At 53.2% G+C, this 20,267-nt stretch overlaps 2 protein-coding genes across 9 annotated transcripts in view; both read left to right on the top strand.

Moving 5' to 3' along the window:
* The first annotated feature begins 47 nt into the window (after nucleotides 1–47).
* Nucleotides 48–3,506, top strand: PPCS (phosphopantothenoylcysteine synthetase). 2 transcript variants are annotated; one of them, XM_010413959.2, is made up of 3 exons: nucleotides 48–603; nucleotides 1,248–1,351; nucleotides 2,870–3,506. In XM_010413959.2, exons 1-3 carry the CDS (start codon nucleotides 78–80, stop codon nucleotides 3,191–3,193), a joined length of 954 nt encoding a protein of 317 aa, XP_010412261.2. In that variant the 5' UTR covers nucleotides 48–77; the 3' UTR covers nucleotides 3,194–3,506. The 2 variants fall into 2 exon arrangements, with proteins under 2 accessions (XP_010412261.2, XP_039421677.1); XM_039565743.1 differs by having other exon boundaries at nucleotides 83–164; nucleotides 2,870–3,505.
* A 2,794-nt stretch (nucleotides 3,507–6,300) lies between these two features.
* CCDC30 (coiled-coil domain containing 30) overlaps nucleotides 6,301–20,267 on the top strand; it is a 34,910-nt gene continuing 20,943 nt past the window's right edge. For 2 of the 7 annotated variants that reach the window (XM_039565747.1, XM_039565745.1), the window contains exons 1-6: nucleotides 6,302–6,383; nucleotides 6,596–6,781; nucleotides 7,625–7,745; nucleotides 13,286–13,461; nucleotides 16,882–17,035; nucleotides 19,795–19,910. In XM_039565747.1, the coding sequence (XP_039421681.1) occupies nucleotides 6,360–6,383; nucleotides 6,596–6,781; nucleotides 7,625–7,745; nucleotides 13,286–13,461; nucleotides 16,882–17,035; nucleotides 19,795–19,910 (777 nt within the window). In that variant the 5' untranslated portion in view covers nucleotides 6,302–6,359. Of the gene's footprint in view, nucleotides 6,384–6,595; nucleotides 6,782–6,825; nucleotides 6,844–7,624; nucleotides 7,746–13,285; nucleotides 13,462–16,881; nucleotides 17,036–17,096; nucleotides 19,911–20,267 lie in introns of those variants that run through there. The other 5 variants (XM_039565746.1, XM_039565749.1, XM_019280014.2 and 2 more) reach the window with 5 other exon arrangements.

Below are 20,267 nucleotides of genomic sequence, written 5' to 3'. Positions count from 1 at the left end.
CTTGCCGTTGCGAAGGCAACACTTCCGGTACGGGGAGGGTGATCACGTGATTTCCGGCGGGGGTGGGCGGGCCGGTCATGGCGGCGGCGGCGAAGGAGGAGAAGGAGAAGGACGAGGAGAAGGACGAGGACAACGACGTGGATGCGGCGGCGACCGAGGGCCGGGTGCGGGCTTGGGCGGCGGCGCAGGCAGCACGCGGGCGGCGCGTGGCGCTGGTGACGTCGGGCGGGACGCAGGTGCCGCTGGAGGCGCGCGCCGTGCGCTTCCTGGAGAACTTCAGCAGCGGCCGGCGCGGGGCCGCCTCGGCCGAGCGGCTCGTGCGGGCGGGCTACGGCGTGTGTTTCTTGCACCGCGCCCGCTCCGCCTTCCCCTGGGCCCGCGCCCTGCCGCCACACGGCCCCGCGCTGCTCGACGCGCTCCGCCTCACCCCGGGGCCGCCGCCCGGCGTGGCCGCCGCCCCCGCCGCGCTGCCCGCGCTGCTGCCCGCGCTCCGCGAGTACCAGCGCGCCACCGAGGCGGGCGCGCTGCTCGCCATCGAGTTCACCGGGCTCGCCGAGTACTTGGCGCTGCTGCGCGCGGCCGCCCGAGCCCTAGCGCCGCTCGGTACGGGGAGAGCCTGGGCGTGAGGGGACGGGGGGACCCAGGAATGAGGGACGGGATGGCCACCGTGTTCGTAGGGCACAAGGCGAGAGAGGATGAAGCCCCCATGTGGGTCTCCAGTGTGAGGGAGCCCAGGAATGAGGGAACAGCGTGGTCCTGTGAGAAGGTTCAGGATGAGGAAGGATGAGGCTCTCATGCGGATCTCCAGTGAGAGGGGACAGGAGGACCAAGAACGAGGGGATATGGTGGTTGTGGGGGGAAAGGTCTACCGGCATAGGGTAGATGATAGAACCCCCTCGCGGTAGCCCCAGGGACCGGGTATGACGACCCCGGGGCCTGTGAGGCTCTGGCATGAGGGGACAAGGGGGGGCCCCTTGCTTGGAGGGCTCCTGCACCCCAGCATGAGAGTCTGGGCTGTCCCTGCGGGCTGTTGGGGTTTGGGAGGAGGGGACAAGACAGACCCCAGTGGAGAACAGTGTGTCTTAGGGGATCCCAGGGTGGGGTCAGTGCTGCCAGTGCTGGGGGTGGGGGGTCCCTGGGGGAGGCCCTGGTCTCCCCTGTTTATTGTGTGTGGGTGGCAGCCTGGCTGGCTCTGGGGTGACAGGGACAGGCCATGGCAGTGGGGGACAGCAGTCGTGTTCCCACAGGCTCCAGTGTCATGTTCTACCTGGCAGCCGCCGTGTCGGATTTCTACATCCCGGCCTCCGAGATGCCGGAGCACAAGATCCAGTCCTCGGAGGGGCCCCTGCAGGTGAGGCCCCCCTGGGCACGGCTCTCTCTGCCACCCCCCTCACCTGTCCCCTCCTTGCTTCCAGGGTCCTTCTGAGAACTGGCTGTGGGTAAAACCTGGGAAAGCTGCAAAGCAGAAGCTCGTGTGTGTTGTCAGAGGGAACGGGAGGGTGAGATCCCACAGGAACGGAACCCTGTGGAAATCCTGGAGTTGCGTTTTATTCTTATCTTGCACCGAGGGGCCCAGATAAGAGGGCAGGGCAGGGTCAGCCGTGCTCTGCTTTGATCCAGGTTTATTTTTAGGGTGGAATGAAGGGGTGAGTGGTGCCATGGGTTATCTGCAAGGAGGTCAGTGCCGCTCTGTCTGATACAGAGCAGCTTCAACATGTCTGCAGTTGTGGTGTGGCACATGAAGAGGGGCCCCTGAGGTGCCTTCTGCTCTTCTGGCTTTGTCCTTTAAAGCTGCCTGTGCTTCCATAGAGATGAGGAGAGGGTGGATCTCAGAGAGCTGAAGTGCTCCAAGAATAGCTCCTGGAGTACTTGAGTTGCTGCCTGTTGTCTGGAGAGAGGCTTTGGACAAGGGCCTGGAGTGACAGGGTGAGGGGAAATGGCTTCAAACTGACAGAATAGATTTAGATTGGATATTGGGAAGAAATTCTTCCCTGTGAAGGTGGGGAGGCCCTGGCACAGGATGCCCAGAGAAGCTGTGGCTGCCCCTGGATCCGTGGAAGTGTCCAAGACCAGGCTGGGTGGGGCTTGGAGCAACCTGGGATAGGGAAGGTGTCCCTGCCCATGGCAGGGGTTGGAATGGGATGGGATTTAAGGTCCCTCCCAACCCCAAATCATTCCATGACCTCAGGATCCATCCTGCTTGTACAAATGACAGTCCAACACTGCAGCACCGAGGTCCCTCTCAGCAATGGGAGCAGGTGGCTCTGGAATTCTTTATATAACAAATATATAAAAATTTATTTAATTAATTACCTTCTAAGAAGTTGCTGGGCTTCATTCTTTATTGTTGGCATTGGAAAGATGAGACCTGGCCTGATTCCCAGTGACAGATCGAGAGGTTGGGAGGCTGGAGAACAAAGTCTCCTACTATTTTTCCCCCATGCTTTGGCACTATGATGCCTCATGTATGTTAAGGAGTTGATAGAAGGAAAGGTGAAGATGGGATAAACTGCCTGGATTCTGGAGAGCTGAAAACTCAGATTTATGCAGTTGTAATGCTTTTTTTTTTTAATCTTCTCTCCTCATGTTTATACTCCCTGAGTGGGGTTAGCTCTGGGAATGCAGAGTTCCTGTGGCCCAGCCCCAGAACCCCCTGATTGTGAGCACCACATGGATCATTTAACTTAAATTTACAGTGTCGTTTGAACCTTGTTTGGTGAGAGCTGCCCAAACACTGCCTCGAAAAACTTCCTGATGTAAATGGAATATGAAACAAAGCTGGAATTTCCCTCTTTCCCATCCCATCTCCTGTTAGAACTCCCGGTAATGTTTCTACTGATTTTTTCTTTTTATCTTTTCCCCACTGCAGATCACAATGAAGATGGTGCCAAAAATGCTGTCACCCCTGGTCAGAGACTGGGCCCCGGAGGCCTTTGTGATTTCCTTCAAACTGGAGACAGATCCCCAGATCCTCCTGGATAAATCTCAACAGGCTCTGGAGAAATACCGGCACCAGGTGGTGGTGGCCAATGTCCTGGAATCCCGGAGAACCTCCGTCATCATCGTCACCAGGGACTCGCAGACTCCCTTATCCCTGTCTGATGAGGAAATAGCACAAGGCATGGAAATAGAGGAGAAGATTGTGAGTTACCTCCAGGGCCAGCACACGGCCTTCATAGAGAGAAATGGCTGAGGAGCAGCTCGGAGGAAACGAGGGAATTGTGCTGGAGAGGGAGTGGGACCGGAGTGATTCCCTGTCCAGGTAGATAAACCAATCCCCACAGAACACTGAGGAGGGCTGTCCAACACTGTGTCACTTTTCTACAGCTTGGCCACGGCTATTGCGGCTTTGTAAAAGAGAAATACATGGAAGAGAAACCATTCCAAGGATATTTGTCCTGGTGTTTACAGGAGAAAACGAGCTTGCTTCTGTCCCGTGGGCTGGGAGAACTGGGAGGACGAGAAATAATGAAGGTCTCTGTATATAAAGAATTTCTTGAATCTCCCTCTTTGAAGTTTCTTTTGGAATGGCTGTAGGAAGGAATGGGGCTTTGCAGGAAAGATGTGCTGGTTTTATGACTGGAGTGGGGAATCATCTGGTGTTGAGAGTGGATGATGAAACCAGGGTGTCACAAAGGAGAATGAGGTGACAGCGACTTTGGGGGAGCAGGTCTTGTGCCAGGAGAGATCCTGGGAGAGATCCCAAGTTCCTACAGTTCAGGTGCTTCAGCAGCGTCCCTAAAAGCAGCTGTTTCAAAGGTTTTCCTTCCATCCCAGGTATCTGTAGGTTGCTTTGCTTCGTATTCCATTTACACCAGGAAGTTTTCCAAGGCAGTGTTTGGGCAGCTCTCACCAAACAAGGCTCAAGTGTCACTGCAGAGCTCTGTAAACAAAGGCAAGGCCACATCTGGCTCAGAGCACAGAGGATGGATCCAAGCTTGAGGCCAAGGTTGGAGAAGGGAAGTGGGCACTGAGGGGCGTGGTGTCCAGGGAAGGGACTGGAGCACCAGGAGCGGCTGAGGGAGCTGGGAAAGGGGCTCAGGCTGGAGAAAAAGAGACTCCAGGGGGACCTTGTGGCTCTGCACAACTCCCTGGCAGGAGGAGGCAGCTGGGGGCGGGGGGGGGGGGGTCGGGCTCTGCTCCCAGAGAACAAGGGAGAGGATGAGGAAACAGCCTCAAGCTGTGCCAGGGGAGGTTCAAGGGTGGATATTGGGAAAAGTGTTCATGGAAAGGTGTTCAGGTATTGGCACGTGCTGCGCAGGGCAGTGGTGGAGTCACCATCCCTTGAAGTGTTCAAAAAAACTGTGGATGTGGCACCTGGGGACATGGTTTAGGGTAAACATGGCAGTGCTGGGGGAACGGTTTGATTTAAAGATCTTGGAGGGCTTTTCCAGGCTTAGTTATTCCATGATTCTCTGACAGCAGAAGGGGTGGCAGTGATTGACCCTGGAAGGGGATGCTTCCTTTTTGGCTGTGTGGAGTTAGAACTGGAACGTTCCTGGTTTTGTCTAAACCCTCTTCCAACGATTACCAACTTCAAAGCGTGTGCTCCTCACGCCTGCAGGAAACTTGACTGCAGCTCTCCTGCTGTCCACTGTGTGTCTGCTCACAGGCTATCCTCAAAATAAATTCACTGGGATCCTGGAAAGAAGGACAACAGCACACGGGAATGCTGGAAGCATTTCCAGAGGCAAGACTGTGCTCTGGGTGAAACCACGGAATAGGAGGCAGCAGTGATTTTGTAATAACACCAATTCCCTGAAAGTGAGGGATGCTCAAAAAACAAGGAAAATAAAGCCAGAAGAGCAAGAAAAGAGCACAAGGACGGGATCAGTGGATCCCATCAGTGATGGGAGAAGTCCAGGTTGGTCAGGAGAGGAGAGATCCGGCTGGTTAACTGAGTCAGGAGAAGGAACTCACAACTTCTCTGTGACCAGGACTGATACAGAAGGTGAATAAGCTCCGAGAACTGCCTGTCTTCATCTCCCAATATGTAATTGATGGGAATGTGGAGTCTGGGATTTCCCTTGTCTTAGAGCCTCTATGGACAGCATGGATGAGTCAGCAGGGATGAGAATGTAAAAATGTGTGTAAGTTGAACATGCCCTTGCAGGAGTGTTGGGACAAGGGATGGGAGAAATGCCACCAACACTGTCTTCAGAGTGTCCTGGGATTTCTCTGAAGTGGTTGGAAAGGAGAGGAATAATCTGAGCTTTTTGAGGAGCAGACTGGGGCAGTGGGCCCTGGGAATCTTGGGGTTTCATTGGACTTGGGAACACTTTGTGGGCTTCCAGTGTTGTGTCTGCCCCTACTTGTGAAGTGCAGGCTGGGGAGGTTCTTTAAGCTCAGTCTGAGGCACAGCCATCCCGATCCCATGTCAGGGATGCACCTCTTCTGTGTGGGAGGTTAAACCAAGCCCATGAGTGCTCCCACCCTGGCAGTGTTTGGGCACCAGCTCCGGGAGTGCCGGTTGTGGTACCTAAGTTGGAGGTGGCTCCTGCAAGTCCGGGACCTGTCCGTTGCTTTCTGAGGATCCCAGAGGGCTCAGTGGAAGGTCCTCACTGGACTCTGCCATGTTCCTCTTCTCCATGTCTCGGTCTTCTCCTTTCTCTGCCATCCCTTTGTGCAATGTCTTCAGCCAGTGAGTCAGTTCTGCAGGATGGACCTACTTTGCTCTGCAGTTCCTCAATCTCATGGAATCATCTTTGGGTTTCAAGGGGCTTTAAAGCTCATCTCATTCCACCTTCCACTAGCCCAGGTTGCTCCAAGCCCTGTCCAACCTGGCCTGGAACACTTCCAGGAATGGGGCAGTCACAGCTTCTCTGGGCAACCCATGCCAGGGCCTCCCTCCTCAAAGGGAAGGATTTCTTCCCAATATCCCATCTGACCCTGCCCTCTGGCAGTGGGAAACCATCCCCTCTTCTCTTGTCATTCCATGTCCTTGTCCCAAGTCTATCTCCAGCTCTCTTGGAGTAGGAACTGGCATGGTTTCTAAGGTCTCCCTAAAGCCTTCTCTTATCTAGGCTCAGCTTCATGTACTCACCTGCTTCGCCTTCAGCTCTAGCAGATTCACTTGGGGTTTAGAAGAAAATCGGGAAAACTTTGGGCCCCTTTTGTTCATGTTTTTGGCCCGTTTTGGTGCCCCAGGGGTGACCCCGGCGGGAGCGGCGCTGCGCCCGCTGCCGGCCGCCAGAGGGCGTCACGGAGCGAGGAGGGAGCGTGGCGGCCCCAACTACGCGTGACGTCGGCGTGGGGGCGTGGCCTCACACAGGCCCATTCACGGCATTGCGGATTGGGGCGTGGCCGTGGCAAGGGGCAAGGCCTGTTGCCATGGCGCCGGGGGGGTTCAGTCCCGCCGCATGGACGCGGCCTCCGCCGCCCCGGTGGGTGTCCGGCACCGGCCCGGGGGCGTCGGGGGCCAGTTGTACCCCCGGGACCAGCCTAGGGGAGGGTTCGGGGTATTGGTTGTACCCCCGGCACCGGCCCGGCCTGGGGGGGGATTCCGGGGGGTCGGTTGTACCCCCAGGATCGGCCCGAGAGTGTGGGGGTACTCGCGCTCCCCCTGTCGCTCACGGCTCCTCTCGCTGCCCCGCAGGCGGAGCCCCCGGTGCCGGCGGAGCCCCCGGTGCCAGCAGACACCATCCGGCGCTGGCTGCGGGCGGTGGGCGCCGACCCCGCCGCCCCCGCCGAGGAGCAGCTGGGCCTAGCCTGGCGGCTTCTGCGGCGAGCGGAGACCCGGCTGGGCGAGCTGGAGCGGCGGCGGGCCCAGGACATGAGAGACGTAAGGGCCGGAGAGCGGGCCCGGCTGGGGCCTGTCCTGGGAAGAGAACGGCGCTGGGGAAGGTGCTGGAGCACCAGAAGCGGCCGAGGGAGTTGGGAAAGGGAGAAGAGGAGGCTCCAGGGGGACCTTGTGGCTCTGCACAACTCCCTGACAGGAGGGGGCAGCCGGGGGGGGGTCGGGCTCTGCTCCCGGGCAACAGGGACAGGAGGAGAGGGAACGGCCTCAAGCTGCGTCGGGGGACATTCAGGCTGGACATGAGAAATTTCTTCACTGAGAAAGTGGTCAGGCATTGCCAGGGGCTGCGCAGGGTAGTGATGGGGTCCCCATCCCTGGAGGTGTTCAAAGAACGACAGGACGTGGCACTCAGTGCTCTGGTCTGGTGACGAGGTGGAGTTTCATCACAAGTTGGACTCTTGGGAGTCTTTTCCAACCTCAGTGGTTGTAGAATACCCCCCGAGTTAACCCACCCAGGCCTGCATCCCCTGATTCCTCTCTATGCTGCAGCAGGTTCAGGGGTGTCACTGCCACACTGCTGCCCTCGGGACCTCAGGATTTATGTCCCCGTTCCTCATGTTGGGCATCACAAAGCACCTGGTGAGCCCAGCAGCTCCCACAGAGCCATGATTAAAAGCTCCACACATGCTAGCACCTGCATAGCTGCCTGACCTGCTGACCTCCCAGTCAAGGTTTTACCATCCCTAGGTGTTCCAAAGGCATAAGACATATTGTCCTGCAAATACTTGAGGTTGTCCTGTAAACATGATGAGGTGGAGAACTTTTTGTGCTGCTGGCTCATTGGAGGTGCTGGCAGACATGGAAGTAGCTGGATTTTCTGTATTTCAGGTGGAAAGCTACGTGGGCCATGTCCGTACCCTGACAGAAGAGTGGGATGCCATTGCCTCTGAATATGAGAAGGAGAATGAGCAGCTCAGGCTGGAGCTGGCACAGCTACAGCTGCAGCAAGGTAGTCCCTTCCCTCCAGAGTGTGGGCCCCAGGAATGCACCGGCAGGTGTTTGGGTCTGGAGAGCTTCTTGGAGAGCTGAGAAGCGTTTTTTGGGGAGTTCTAAGGGAGTTCTCAGTGGTTTGTTGTTCAAGAAGTTGCTAAAAGTGTTAATGAGCTGTTCAAACAGATTTGTAATTGATTTAGAGATTCTTGCCTGCTTTTACTGCCTTTATTCAGGGAATTTGGCAGATTCTGCACGTAGCTCTGTTGTTGCACAAAGCATCTTCTAGAGGCTGTTTGAAGACCAGAATTGATGGTGCTCTTTGGTTTCCAGCTCTGAATTACCTGCTCCCATCAAGTCAGTGAATTTGCTCTTGGTTTTGGTTTACACAAACTCCACATTTTTTAAAACAATGTGAGGGACAGGAATTGTTTGTTCTGGCGATTCAAAACTTGGGTGTGCTCATTGTCATGGAATCCCGGGATGGTTTGGGTTGGAAGAGACCTTAAAGCTCATCCAGTTCCACCCCTGGCCATGGGCAGGATGCCTTCCACTAGACCAAGTTGGTCAGGGCCCCTCAGAGCTTCAGTAATTTTGTTTAAACAAATTATTTCACTTATTTAACTTCAAATAATTTGTTTTCAAACTCTAGGGCCCCTTTTTCTGGGTTTAATTCTTGATTTTTTTTCAGTCTTCTGGTACACTTTCAGTGGTGCTCATAGCCCATGTCACCATTAACTCCTTTCGTGACCTGTATCATCCTGGGCCCTAAGATAAAACTGGCAGTGATGGCACAACTTAAAGAGTTTCTTTGTGATTCAGGCTTTTTTTGGGGCAGCAAATACAGGAGTTTGGGGAAAATTTTGAGCATCGGTTGGGTTTTCAGGGAGCACATCTGGTGGTGTGACTTTCCAAAGAGGGATTTATCTAAAAATTTGATTTTTCTGGGCGCTTAAAGGCGTGGTTTGTGGTGAAAAGGCTGCTTACAAAGGTTAAAATGAATAATGAGCTCTTGGGAGCCTCGCTGTGGCAGAAAACTCTGTTCCTGGTTCTCTCCGTTCCCACAAGGTGTCAGTAGAAAGACAGAATATCCCCAAACCTGGAATGCGGTCATTTCCTCCTGGCGGCTCTGCTCCTCTGGACTTTCTCCATTTCTTGGGGATTCCTGAGGCTGTTGAGCAATGAGTACCTCTGGAATGGAAGCTGAGATCCTTGTCCATGGATCTCGGTGTATCCAGGGGGGGTTACTGGTTGCCATCCAGTTGTTCCCAGTGTATTGTCCTTGGGTGGGGGGGGGTGGCTTTGGTACTGTAGAGTGTTTCTGGAGGGACTTTTTTGGGGCTATCACTCTGATTTTGAGGTTCAGGACTTGTTGTTGACTCACTGCTGGCATTGGCTGCCATGCTGGCATGTGTGTGGATAATTTAAGAATCTGGAAACCCTGCTCGCTCTGGGCTGTCACCTGCGGGGAGAGGTGCCAGCCCCGGGATGTTTTGGGTCTTTGTGGAGCACTTTATTGAGTGTCTGGTCCTTTCATCCAGGTTTGTTCAGCTGGAGCAGAGGAGGCTGAGGGTGAGCTGAGGGCAGAGCTCATCCCAGGCTGCAGCTCCTCTGGAGGAGGATTTTATCTCTGCTCTCTGGGACCAGGGAAAGGACGTGAGGGAAAGGCTGGAGCTGTGCCAAGGAGGATTAGGTTGGATCTCAGGAAAAGGTTCTTCCCCCAGAGGGTGCTGGGCACTGCCCAGGCTCCCCGGAGAATGAGCACTGCCCCAAGGCTGCCAGAGCTCCAGGAGCATTTGGATGCCACTCTGAGGCACAGGGTGGGATTGTTGGGGTGTCTGGGCAGGGCCAGGGGTCGGACTGGATAACCCTTGCGGGTCCCTTTCAGCTCAGGATATTCTGTGGTTCCATGGTTCTAGGTCATCCTCTTCTTAAAAAAATCCCCCCGGCCATCTCTATTACGGAGTGCATGGACGTGCTTGTGCTGGAGATGCTGCACAATCCCAAAGGCTTCTGTTGGGCTGCTCCAGGTCTCTAATGCGTCCCTGCTGCAGGGTTCTATGCTGCATCCCTGTGTCTGTTCCCCAGGCCTCTGCTTTTCGTCAGAGTTCTTGGAATCATCATCTTGTCAAATCCAACCATTCCCCCAGCACTGTCAGGTTCACCCGAAGTGCCACATCCACATGTTTTATGAACAATTCCAGTTATGGTGACTCTGCTTCTCTGGGCAGCTGTGCCAGTGCCTGACCAGCCTTTCCATGAATATCCACCCTGAACCTCCCCTGGCTCAGCTTGAGGCCGTTCCCTCTCCTCCTGTCCCTGTTCCCTGGAAGCAGAGCCTGACCTCTCCCCGGCTGCCCCCTCCTGTCAGGGAGTTGTGCAGAGCCACAAGGTCCCCCTGAGCCCCATTTTCTCCAGGCTGAGCCCCCCAGCTCTTAGCTGCTCCCCATAGGATTTGTGCTCCAAGTCTCGCTCCCCCTGTTGTTTTTGCAAAACACCCGGATGTCTCATCAGGCATAGGATGATCCAGGGGATCGGCCTGGAGAAGGAGCTTTGTGGAAAGACAGACCCTGGTCTGCTGGGATTGTTAAAAATGTGGGCAAGGCAAGAGGACAGGATGGTGGTTGGTAGCTTTTGGAAGCATTGAAAGGAGAGTGGGAAGGGGCAGCTGGGGACAGTGGCTGGTTCAAGCCAGTGGTACAAAGGAGGGACTTGAGCTGTGAATGATGCAGGGCAAGGGACAGGATCTGTCCTGAGACACCTGAGCTGAGAGCTGGGGAAGGGAGCCTGGAGACCTCTGAGTGGGCTCTCAGGTCTGAGCACACTCCCTCTTCCAACAGCAGGCAAACGGATCAGAAACTCTGCTTGGTCTGGCATCACTCAGAGCAACTTGATCTGCTAAAAGCTGTTTCATAAAATCATGGCATTATGGAATGGGTTGGGTTGGAAGGCACCTTAAAGCTCATTCCATTCCACCCCCTGCCATGGGCAGGGACACCTTCCACTATCCCAGGTTGCTCCAAGCCCTGTCCAATGTGGCCTTGGACACTTCTAGGGATCCAGGGGCAGCCACAGCTTCTCTGGGCACCCTGTGGCAGGGCCTCACCACCCCCACAGGGAAGAATTCCATCCCAATATCCCATCTTACCCTGCCCTCTAGCAGTGGGAAGCCATTTCCCCTTGTCCTGGCACTCCAGGCCCTTGACCAAAGTCTCTCTCCAGCCCTCCTTTAGACCCTGAGGATAATTAGCACTGGTGACTGAAACTGAGCAGTTTCTGAAGATAAAAAGTCAATCTCTCCTCACACATTTGCTCTGTGCCCATCCTGGGCTCACAGGTTCCTACAGGGAGCAGCCAAGGCTGGTTGATGCTGGGCCATCGAGCTGAGTGTCACCTCATCTGATACCTCTGCCCAGAGTGACATTTTTCCTTCCCTCCAGGCAGTTCCTGATCCATTTCTGATGCTCTCGCTGAACGCGCTGGGTGTTGTTGGAGGGCAGATCGATGGTGCTCCCAAAAGCCTTCCTGAAAAACAACTGGAATGGCAGCAAAACACAGTGCTGGGGGAGCCGCCTGGATTTGTTTAAAAAGTGGAATATAAAGAATAAGTAGTCATGGTCTGAGCTTGTTGTAACAGCTGGGCTGGTTAAACACACCCAGCAGGTCTGGAGGATGCAAGGCTGTGGTGGGGTGAGGTGGCTGCTGTTTCTGAGAGTATTCTTGGGGTAAGAAAATAGAAATATTAATGTAAAAGTTGCTTCCAAACAAGTGTGGATGGAGGTGGGAGATGCCAGTGGAGCTGTGGTGTGACAGTGCCTGGGGCAGGGATTGGCTCTTCCCAGACATTGGATGGGGGAGGGAAAGGGCTTGTAAGGAATCAGTGGGGTTTACACACAGGTAACCTGTGCTGTGTGGGCAGACCCCCCTCATCCTCACAAATCATTTTTTCTCTCCAGCCTTTGGAATATGTCTGGGATCGAATGTGATACCAGTTCATCCTGCATTGCAGGCTGGGGACAAGGGAAGCACTGGCAGGTGAAGGTGGTTCAGGGCACAGGGGGTCCCATCCTGGCTATAAACCAGAGCAGTTTCTGTTCATTTTAGCTGGAATTTGGCAAAACTGTGGGAGGAAAGTGCCAGGCAGGTTGGGGTTCAGTTTAGTGTGATCCATGGGCCCTTCCTGAGGCACACAGAGCAGTTTTGATCCTGCAAACTGCCTTGTTTGCTCTGCTGCAGCAGGAAGCTGCTGGGGAACCCTGCTTGACCCTGTATTGACCAGGCTATGCTTTGTGTCCCTGGGGAAGATGCCCAGGAAACCGCAGGGTGTTTTCCATCCACAGGGCTGGATGGAGCCGGCTGCGAAGCGCGGAGTGGAAACATGGGATCGATCGGAGCCTCGGGATGTGATTGTGCTGGGTCCTGTGTTAAATCAGTGCATGGGAGTGAGGGACAGGCTTGTCCAGGGCTGTGTCTGAGAAATATTTGCTCTGCTGAACCTCTGCTGTCCAACTGTAGATCCTTGAGCAGGGAAAGAGTGGGAATGTCCCTCCTACCTCTATACAGATCCCTGCACTTCCCATCTTACAACACTTGGATGCCTTTGTAATCTGGTTTGGGCTAGAAATTTGGTCTATTGCTTTTGGTTTTAATATGAATTACACAGGGAGGGTTTGAAAAGCCCTCCCCTGGCTCCACAAGCTGCTGGATCCAATGCAGGAGTTGCTGCCCTCACCATGCCAGACACCAAAGGTTCCTCATTTTCTCCTGGCAGGTAAATTCCATCCACACCAACAAGGGGGTCTTTTTAACAACTGTTTGTTGCACAAACACAATGGTGCCCAGCCATAAACTGACTTCTGCAAGTCTTGTTGTCATGTTTTTGCCTTAGAGACCCTTGAATCTGGAAGTTTTTCCCAGTACAGAGTCTTCCAGGCTATAATTTTTGGATAAATGGTGAAGCACTGGCAGTTTAATTCTTAAAGATATTCAGATCTGCCTCCTTTCCAGACATTCCTTGGGAAAATAGTGATGCTCTCCAGGAGTGATCTAGTATTTTGTGTGTCTCCTGCCAAAGAAAACATGTCTGTGACTCTGTGTCCGTCTATTTGCTTTCTCTCCAAGATTGGACTTGATGATCTCAGGGTTGGAACTGATGATCTTGGAGGTCTTTTCAACCTTAATGATTCTCTGGTTCCCTCAGTATCTGTTTACTGGTGTTTAGTTTCCACCAAGCTGTACTTAGGGTTGAAGGGGCTGAGGATAAACCAGGTTGGAAGAACTCTGACTGGGGGGAGCAGGTCCTATCACATGCCTGGCAGTCAGGGAAGGGTATGTGAAGAGAAACCTTGAGAGAGAGGGAATAGGGCTGAGATAATGGATAGCAGGGAGTGGGAGGCAGTGAGGGAGTTGGGAAGCAGGAGAGACTTGAGGAGCTGTTGGGCTCCAGGAGAAATGGGGCTGTTGCAGTGAGGAATGTTTAGAGGAGGTGGGACAGATCTCAAGGAAATCCTGGCCTTTGTTTGTTCCTCTTCTGACACCAAGCCTTGCCTTGCCTTGCAGAAATACAGCTGAAGGAGGTGCAGGAGATGCTGGAGCAGGAAGGTTTATCCCAGATCTCCTGCAGCGCTACCAGCGAACAGGTCGCGTATTTCCTGGTGGAGCGGGCGGTGCTGCTAGGAAAGCTCGAAGTGGCAGCCCAGCAACTGGAATCCCACAGCATCATGGATGGACTCCAGGTACCTCCTGCTCTGTGGCTCTGGCTGCCTGAGAGCTTCTGGGAAAGGAGTATCTTCTGGATATTTCTGTAATGAAAACTTCTCCTGTCTTTGAGGCCACTGTGGAGTCTTGGGCCTGAAATACTTGAAGGAGCTACAAGAAAGATGGAGAGAGAGTATTTACAAGAGCCTGGAATGTCAGGACATGGGGGAATGGCTTCAAATGGACAGAATAGGTTTAGGTTGGATATTGGGAAGGAATTCTTCCCTGTGAGGGTGGTGAGGCCCTGCCACAGGGTGCTCAGAGAAGCTGTGGCTGCCCCTGGATCCCTGGAAGTGTCCAAGGCCACATTGGACAGGGCTTGGAGCAACCTGGGATAGAGGAAGGTGTCTCTGCCCATGGCAGGGGGTAGAATGGGATGAGCTTTAAGATCCCTCCCAACCCCAAACCAGTCTGGGATTCCAGGATTCTAAGTCAGCGCCTTTCTTAATTCTCACACTTTGCACTTGATTTACTCCCACATCTGCACAGGGACAGTGAAATGGATTAATTGTAATACTATATTGAGGAATTTGTGATGTGGTTGGGGTGAGGATCTTCACTGGGTAAGAATGACTTTCTCTGGGTTCAGGGGGAGCAGAGGAGGCTGAGGGCAGAGCTCACTGGTGGCTGCAGCTGCTCCTGATCTCTGCTCTCTGTGAGCAGGAGCAGGATCTGAGGGAGCAGCTGGAGCTGTGCCAGGGAGGGTTAGGTTAGATATCAGGGAAAGGTTCTTCCCCCAGAGGGTGCTGAGCACTGCCCAGGCTCCCCAGGGAATGGGCACGGCCCCGAGGCTGCCAGAGCTCCAGGAGTGTTTGGACAGCGCTGCCAGGGGTGCCCAGGGTGGGGTTGTTGGGGTGTCTGTGCAGGGCCAGGGGCTGGACCGGATGATCCTTGTGGGTACCTTTCAGCTCAGGATATTCTATGGTTCCAAGGCCACCAGTTTCCACCTACTCTTGACTTATGGCCATGTCTCAATGGAGCTGGAGTCCAGGAGTGCTCTGGGATTCTGGGAGCTGCTGTTTGTCCCTGAGCTCCCAAACACTGAGGACCTCAAATAGGGGTCAGGGCTCCTGCTCTTGTTCCTTTCTGTTTCTTCCTGCTGACAGGAATGGAATGACACAGCAGTTTGGATTGGAAGGGACCAGGGACACCTTCCACTAGACCAGATTGCTCCAACCTGGCCTTGAACACTTCCAGGGAAATGTTACAAATTTAATACTCTCTGTTTCCAACCAACCACAGCTTCTCCACAGTTCTTACACTGGGCACTCTTTCTGTGGTTTTAACCAGATATGGACACATTGGAGATGTGTTTTCCTGGCTAACTGTCTCCCTGACAGGACTGATTACTCTCCCCAGTGATGTCATTGCTATCTGTGCCTGTGGAGCAGAAACTGTTGATTAAACACTCCATTGTTCCCGGGAGCATCCCACTTGTTTTGCAGAACCATTAGAGTTGCTGCAGTGTTACGGGTTCATGTGTTAATTGCTCCTCTTACTCTGTTTACTGGAATGTGTGGCCTTGCTTGTTCCCAGCTGGCCTGTTCCACTCTGGAACGAAGGGCTGGACACGTTCCTGTCTGGTACAGGGATGGATTCAGCTTTTAGCCAGACTGCTCAAGCAGAATTGATTGTTTTATTGCATCCCCAGGAAAGCAGAAAGGCGGGATACAAACCTGCCTCGCTGTGTGGTCAGCTCTGGGAAATCCATAGGGAAATGCCTTCTGGATTCATGGCATGTGCCAGCTCACTCACCCTCTGAAGTGCCGCATATTGATGGCAACCAATGTGCTGAGCCTTAGGATGCAGTGGAACCCTCAGTGCAGATGCAGTGGAACAGGAATGTGTAACTCCATAAAAAAGAGGAACATGGAGCAGTGGTCCAGGGAACCTCATGGAGTTCGAGTCCCTGTGCCTGGGTTGGGGCAATCTGAGAATGAGCACAGGCTGGGGGAGGAATTAATGGAGAGCAGCCCTGCGGGACGGATTTGGGAGTTCTTACGGAAAGCTGGACATGAGCCAGGAGTGTGTGTTTGCACCCCAAAGGCCAAACAGCATTGTGACTCTGCTCCCCTCTGAAGAGACCACCCAGCAGTGCTGCTCCAGCTCCAGGACCCCAGCATAGGAAGGACCTGTTGGAGTGAGGCCATGGAGATGCTCTGAGGGCTGGAGCCTCTTGGAAGCCAGGCTGGGAGAGCTGAGGATGTCCATCTGGAGAAAGCTCTGGAGAGACCTTAAGGCCCCTTCCAGTGCTTAAAGGTGCGCCAGGAGAGCTGGAGAGGGGCTTTGGACTAGGGTCTGGAGTGCCAGGACAAGGGGGAATGGAGGAGGAATTCTTGGCTGTGGGGGAGGTGAGGCCCTGGCACAGGGTGCCCCGAGAAGCTGTGGCTGCCCCTGGATTCCTGGAAGTGTCCAAGGCCACTTTGGACAGGGCTTGGAGCAACCTGGGATAGTGGAAGGTGTCCCTGCCCATGGCAGGGGGTGGAACTGGATGGTCTTTAACATCTCTTCCACTCCAGGCCTTTCTATGATCCCATGATTCCAGGTCTCCCAGTGTTACTCTGACAAAGTGAGCCAATCACACTCAGTGCCAACACTTGGGGCAAAACTGAGCCCTCCAGCTCTCATGGGCAGGCCCAGGAGATCAGAGGTCTTAAAAAAGTAGTGAACCCACAGAAGCCCCCAGAGTAGCTGGGAGAACTGAGGGATTTTCACAAGGGTTTGGGATAACTCCGGTTGAAACATTCCCGTCAAGTATAAGGCACGATAATATAACCCCTTCTAGTCAAGATAGGTTGGAAATGAAAATCCCCCTCAGTGGTCCTGAGGGACACGTGTCAGTGCCAAGGGACACGTGGCCCTGTGCTGGTGGTGCTGCTCTTCAGGAACATCTCTCTGTGCAAGGCTGGCTTTGCTCACACCTGTCAGGCATTGGGAGCTGAATTCCCAGAGCAACAGGAATGCATACAGCTTCCTGGGGAGACAGAAATAAGGAAATAACACATTTTCCTCCTGGTGACCTGGCTCATAGTTGAGATTTCATAGAATCAGCAAGGTTGGAAATGCCCTCCAAGATCATTGAGTTCAACCATTCCCCCAGCACTGCTAGGGCCACCACTAACTCAAGTCCCTAGATGCCACATCCACAGGGTTTTTGAATACTTCCAAGGGATGGTGACTCCACCACTGCCCTGGGCAGCCCATTTCAACATCTAACCACCCTTTCCCTGAAGAAATTTTCCCTACTATTCAAGCTAAACCTCCCTTGGCACAGCTTGAGGCTGTTCCCTCTTGTCCCGTCCCTTGTTCCCTGGGAGCAGAGCCTGACCCCCACCTAAGGCATCAACATCACCACAGGGTTTCTCATTTCCATTGGCACGTTAACCCTTGTGCTTCAGTTCTGCAGGGAAGAGCTGGAGGGGGAACCAGCATTGCCTGCAGGAATTGTGGGAGATCTGGATGAGGCCCCACAGAGGCTGGTGGTGGCCCAGGAAGATATCCAGAGGGTGACAGAGGAGCTGGAAGCACCAGGCAAGGAGCAGAGTGGAGCAGGTAAGCGCTGCTCTGGTGGCCACTCCTGGCCTGCTCTTAGCCCTGGCTGGGTGGGGGGGGGGGGGTGCAGCCTGTCCTGTGTCCTCTCTGTTTGGAATGTGGGAAAATCAGTGCCAGGAGTCAGTCAGCCTGCTCACTAGGAGGTGGGAATGCAGTTGTTAACAGTCACAAATCCATTAATTCTGAGCCTGGGCTTCTCTGGTCTGTGATGCATCTGCACAGTCTGGACTAATTTCCTATCCCTGGCTCCTCGCCAGGGAGAAATTTCTGCCCTAGGAGGGGATGGAGAGGAAATGATGGCTTGGTCTGGAAGCACAGTAGCTGAATTACCATGTGCACAGGGTTAGTTAGCAGAGCTGGACACCTCATCCCAGGGTTCTCCAGGTGCAGTTTGGGATGTTGCCTCCATAGGATCCTTAGCAAGTGCAGCAGTGGGGAAGTGACTGGGTACATTGTCCTTGCTGAGAATATTCCCTTCACCTCCTTGAAATAGCTGTTGACCAGCCCTGAAGTGTTACTTATTAGTAGGATTTTTTATAAATTCTGACTGTAGAAATAAACAGCTTTCTGGTGGTAAAGCTGCTCTTGGAGTGAAATGTCCATGGAAAATGTCCTTAGCGATACACAGGTGTCTAGATGCTCTCTTGGGGGGTTCCTTGCATTGTCCCCAAATCTGTGATGCAGAATTTCATTGGAGAACAGCAGTTGGGATGAGGTGACTCATCCCAGCCCCATGTGCCTTTCCAGGGACCAGCTCCCTTCCCTGGCACTACCTCGGACAGGTTTAGGGCACAATTGCAGATCCTAGGGCTCCCCTTGGAGCTCACACACACAGCACCAGGACCTGAGAGCTCCTCTCCAGCCCCAGCAGCTCCTCTCCAGCCTCCAGCCCCATCATTCCCTGCCTTTTCATCCCTGTACTGGGTGGGGATCGATCCATAGTCCCCAGGGATGGGGTGAGTGGTGTGGCAGCTCCAGTGCTGGCTCTCTGGAGCACGGACGGGCTCCAGCCTGGGACTCTCACAGATTGTAGCCTGCTCAGGGAAATCTGTGCTTTCTGAGGTGTCAAATGAATACAAGGCTTTGCAAACGGTGAGTAAGGGTTTAATGCTTGTTTTGTCTCTGGGATTTGTTGTGCTGTGTGTGCAAAATGAGGGTGACAGAGTCGCAGTGGCTTCCCTGGTTCTCTGTCTCCGCATGGCTTCTCCTCCTGGCGAGCTCTGAGACAGCTGCTCTGGGAATCAATTGATTTGCTACTAAAAACCTAAACTGGGATCACTGATCTTTAGTAAAACCCCCTTAAACAGCATATTTTGGTTCGGTGGTAACTTGTGTGCATTGGAGGGAAGAATTCCTGACCAGTTTGAGCCCAGTTAGTGGGATTTTGGCGAGGAAAGGCTTTAAATGCTATTTAACAAAGTGCATAAGGAATGTTGCGGGGTTTTTCCAAAGCAGAACTAGGCTGCCACATCCAAACACTGTTCTCCTTGTGGAATCACCCCTGTGGTCGGCCCTGAAGGAAGCTGAGGGGGAAAACCAGGAGAAGGAATGGGAAAATAGGGGGTGGTCAGGATTTTTGCAAGAGGAAAAGAGCTGGAATTTTATTATCCTTTTATCATCCTTTTAATCATCATTTTGGTATAATTTTATCATCAATCTGTGTAGTGATCAACATGCTTTTGAGTAAAATTTCTGTTCTGGTGGAAGATGGGGTTGGAAGGAGATGATCTTCAAGGTCCCCTTCCAATCCAACCCATTCTATGATTCTGTGAAGATGTTCTTTGCTTTTTATTTTAAATGACACAACTGAAAATCTGACATCAGAATCCTTGTTTGAAAAAGGAATTTGTTGCTTTTTCTGAACTGGAACCAAAGAAAGAGATTTGTTTATTATTTTTTCCTGAATAGACATAAAATTTAAACTAAAATTTCCTGTGCCCAGTGTTAAGCTTAAAAGGGAAAAATATTTCTTCCCTTTTCTCTAAGGAAATTTGTCTCCCTGTTTTTTGGGAGGAGATCAGTGTGTCCTCAACATGTGCTCTTAGTACAAACACCTTTTCCTATTTCTGCCCTGGAAATATTGGGAATCTGCATTAATTGGTTTTGGTATTAATTTAGTCATTGATCCAGGTTTGAAGGCTTGGTGTGCAATTTTTCCAGTTGTAGCCATTCCATTAAATTTTAATGCCTGGACAACATGGATACGTTGGCTGGGATTGTGTTCCTGCTTGTGGCAATGATGGATTTTATGGTGAAAATTCAAAATGCGGCTGTTTGGGTTTTCCAAAGAGTTTGTGAAACCCGTATGAAATGAGGTGAGTGATTTAAATGAGGTTTACCTCCCTGATCCAGAGGTAAACTGAATCACTGGAATAATGATGGAGAGACTGCTGTTGAATCTGGATCTCCAGGGACATCCTTTGCTGTGGGAGGGAGAGGGCGTGGATGTGGGATGTGTTCCCACGAGGATGTGGGGTGTGTTCCCATGTGGGTGTGGGATGTATTCTCAGTGGATGCGGGATGTGTTCCCATGTGGATGTGGGATGTCTTCCCAGTGGATATGGGATGTATTCCCACATGGGTGTGGGATGTGTTCCCGTGTGGATGTGGGATGTGTTCCCATGTGGGACGTGTTTCCAGTGGATGTGGGATGTGTTCCCATGAGGACATGTCCATGCTGCCTCCCACCTTTCCCATGTGTGGGATCGGTGTGGGCAGGGCCAGGCCAGTGACCACTTTCCTGGTGCCACTGTCTCCAGACAGGACTGAGCTCCAGAGGGCCATGGAGCACAACAGCCGGCTGGACAAGGAGATCCTGGCGCTGCGGGCGCGGGTCCAGACGCTCGACCTGGAGAGGAAAGCGTTCCTGGAGCTGGTGAGGATCCACCAAGCCAAGCCAACAATCGTGGGCTGGCTCCTGGAAGTCATCCCTGCTCCCAAACCTGCCCTGCCTTCCCCTTTTCCCTCCCTGTTCTATGCCCAGTCTTTCCAGAGCTGCACTTTGGCTGTGTTGTGGTTCATGGAGCAGTAAAATTTGGGAACCAGGCAGAATGCAGCTCTGGGAGCTTCCTTCCATGCAGGAAGAGTTGGAGGGATTCTAACTGAGTGGGGGCTTGAGGATTTTGGGACACATTTTCCTGTGCCTGTGGAGAGGGATCAGCTCCCTGCTCCTGGTTGGTGTTTACCCCAACTCAGGTGTGTAAACAGAGTAAGGAACACATGTGCCTTTCCC

This window comes from Corvus cornix, chromosome 27 (assembly GCF_000738735.6).
Source record: "Corvus cornix cornix isolate S_Up_H32 chromosome 27, ASM73873v5, whole genome shotgun sequence".
Classification (NCBI taxonomy): Eukaryota; Metazoa; Chordata; class Aves; order Passeriformes; family Corvidae; genus Corvus; species Corvus cornix.
Note: the sequence above shows the minus strand (reverse complement) of the source record. Positions and strands in the feature narration are given on the sequence as shown.

Excerpts from the sequence above, each read along its gene's own strand:
- PPCS (XM_010413959.2), top strand. The coding sequence starts at position 78 with ATGGCGGCGGCGGCGAAGGAGGAGAAGGAGAAGGACGAGGAGAAGGAC. Across the intron at positions 604-1,247 it reads CCGAGCCCTAGCGCCGCTCG|GCTCCAGTGTCATGTTCTAC; the intron begins GTACGGGGAGAG and ends GTGTTCCCACAG. Across the intron at positions 1,352-2,869 it reads CCTCGGAGGGGCCCCTGCAG|ATCACAATGAAGATGGTGCC; the intron begins GTGAGGCCCCCC and ends TCCCCACTGCAG.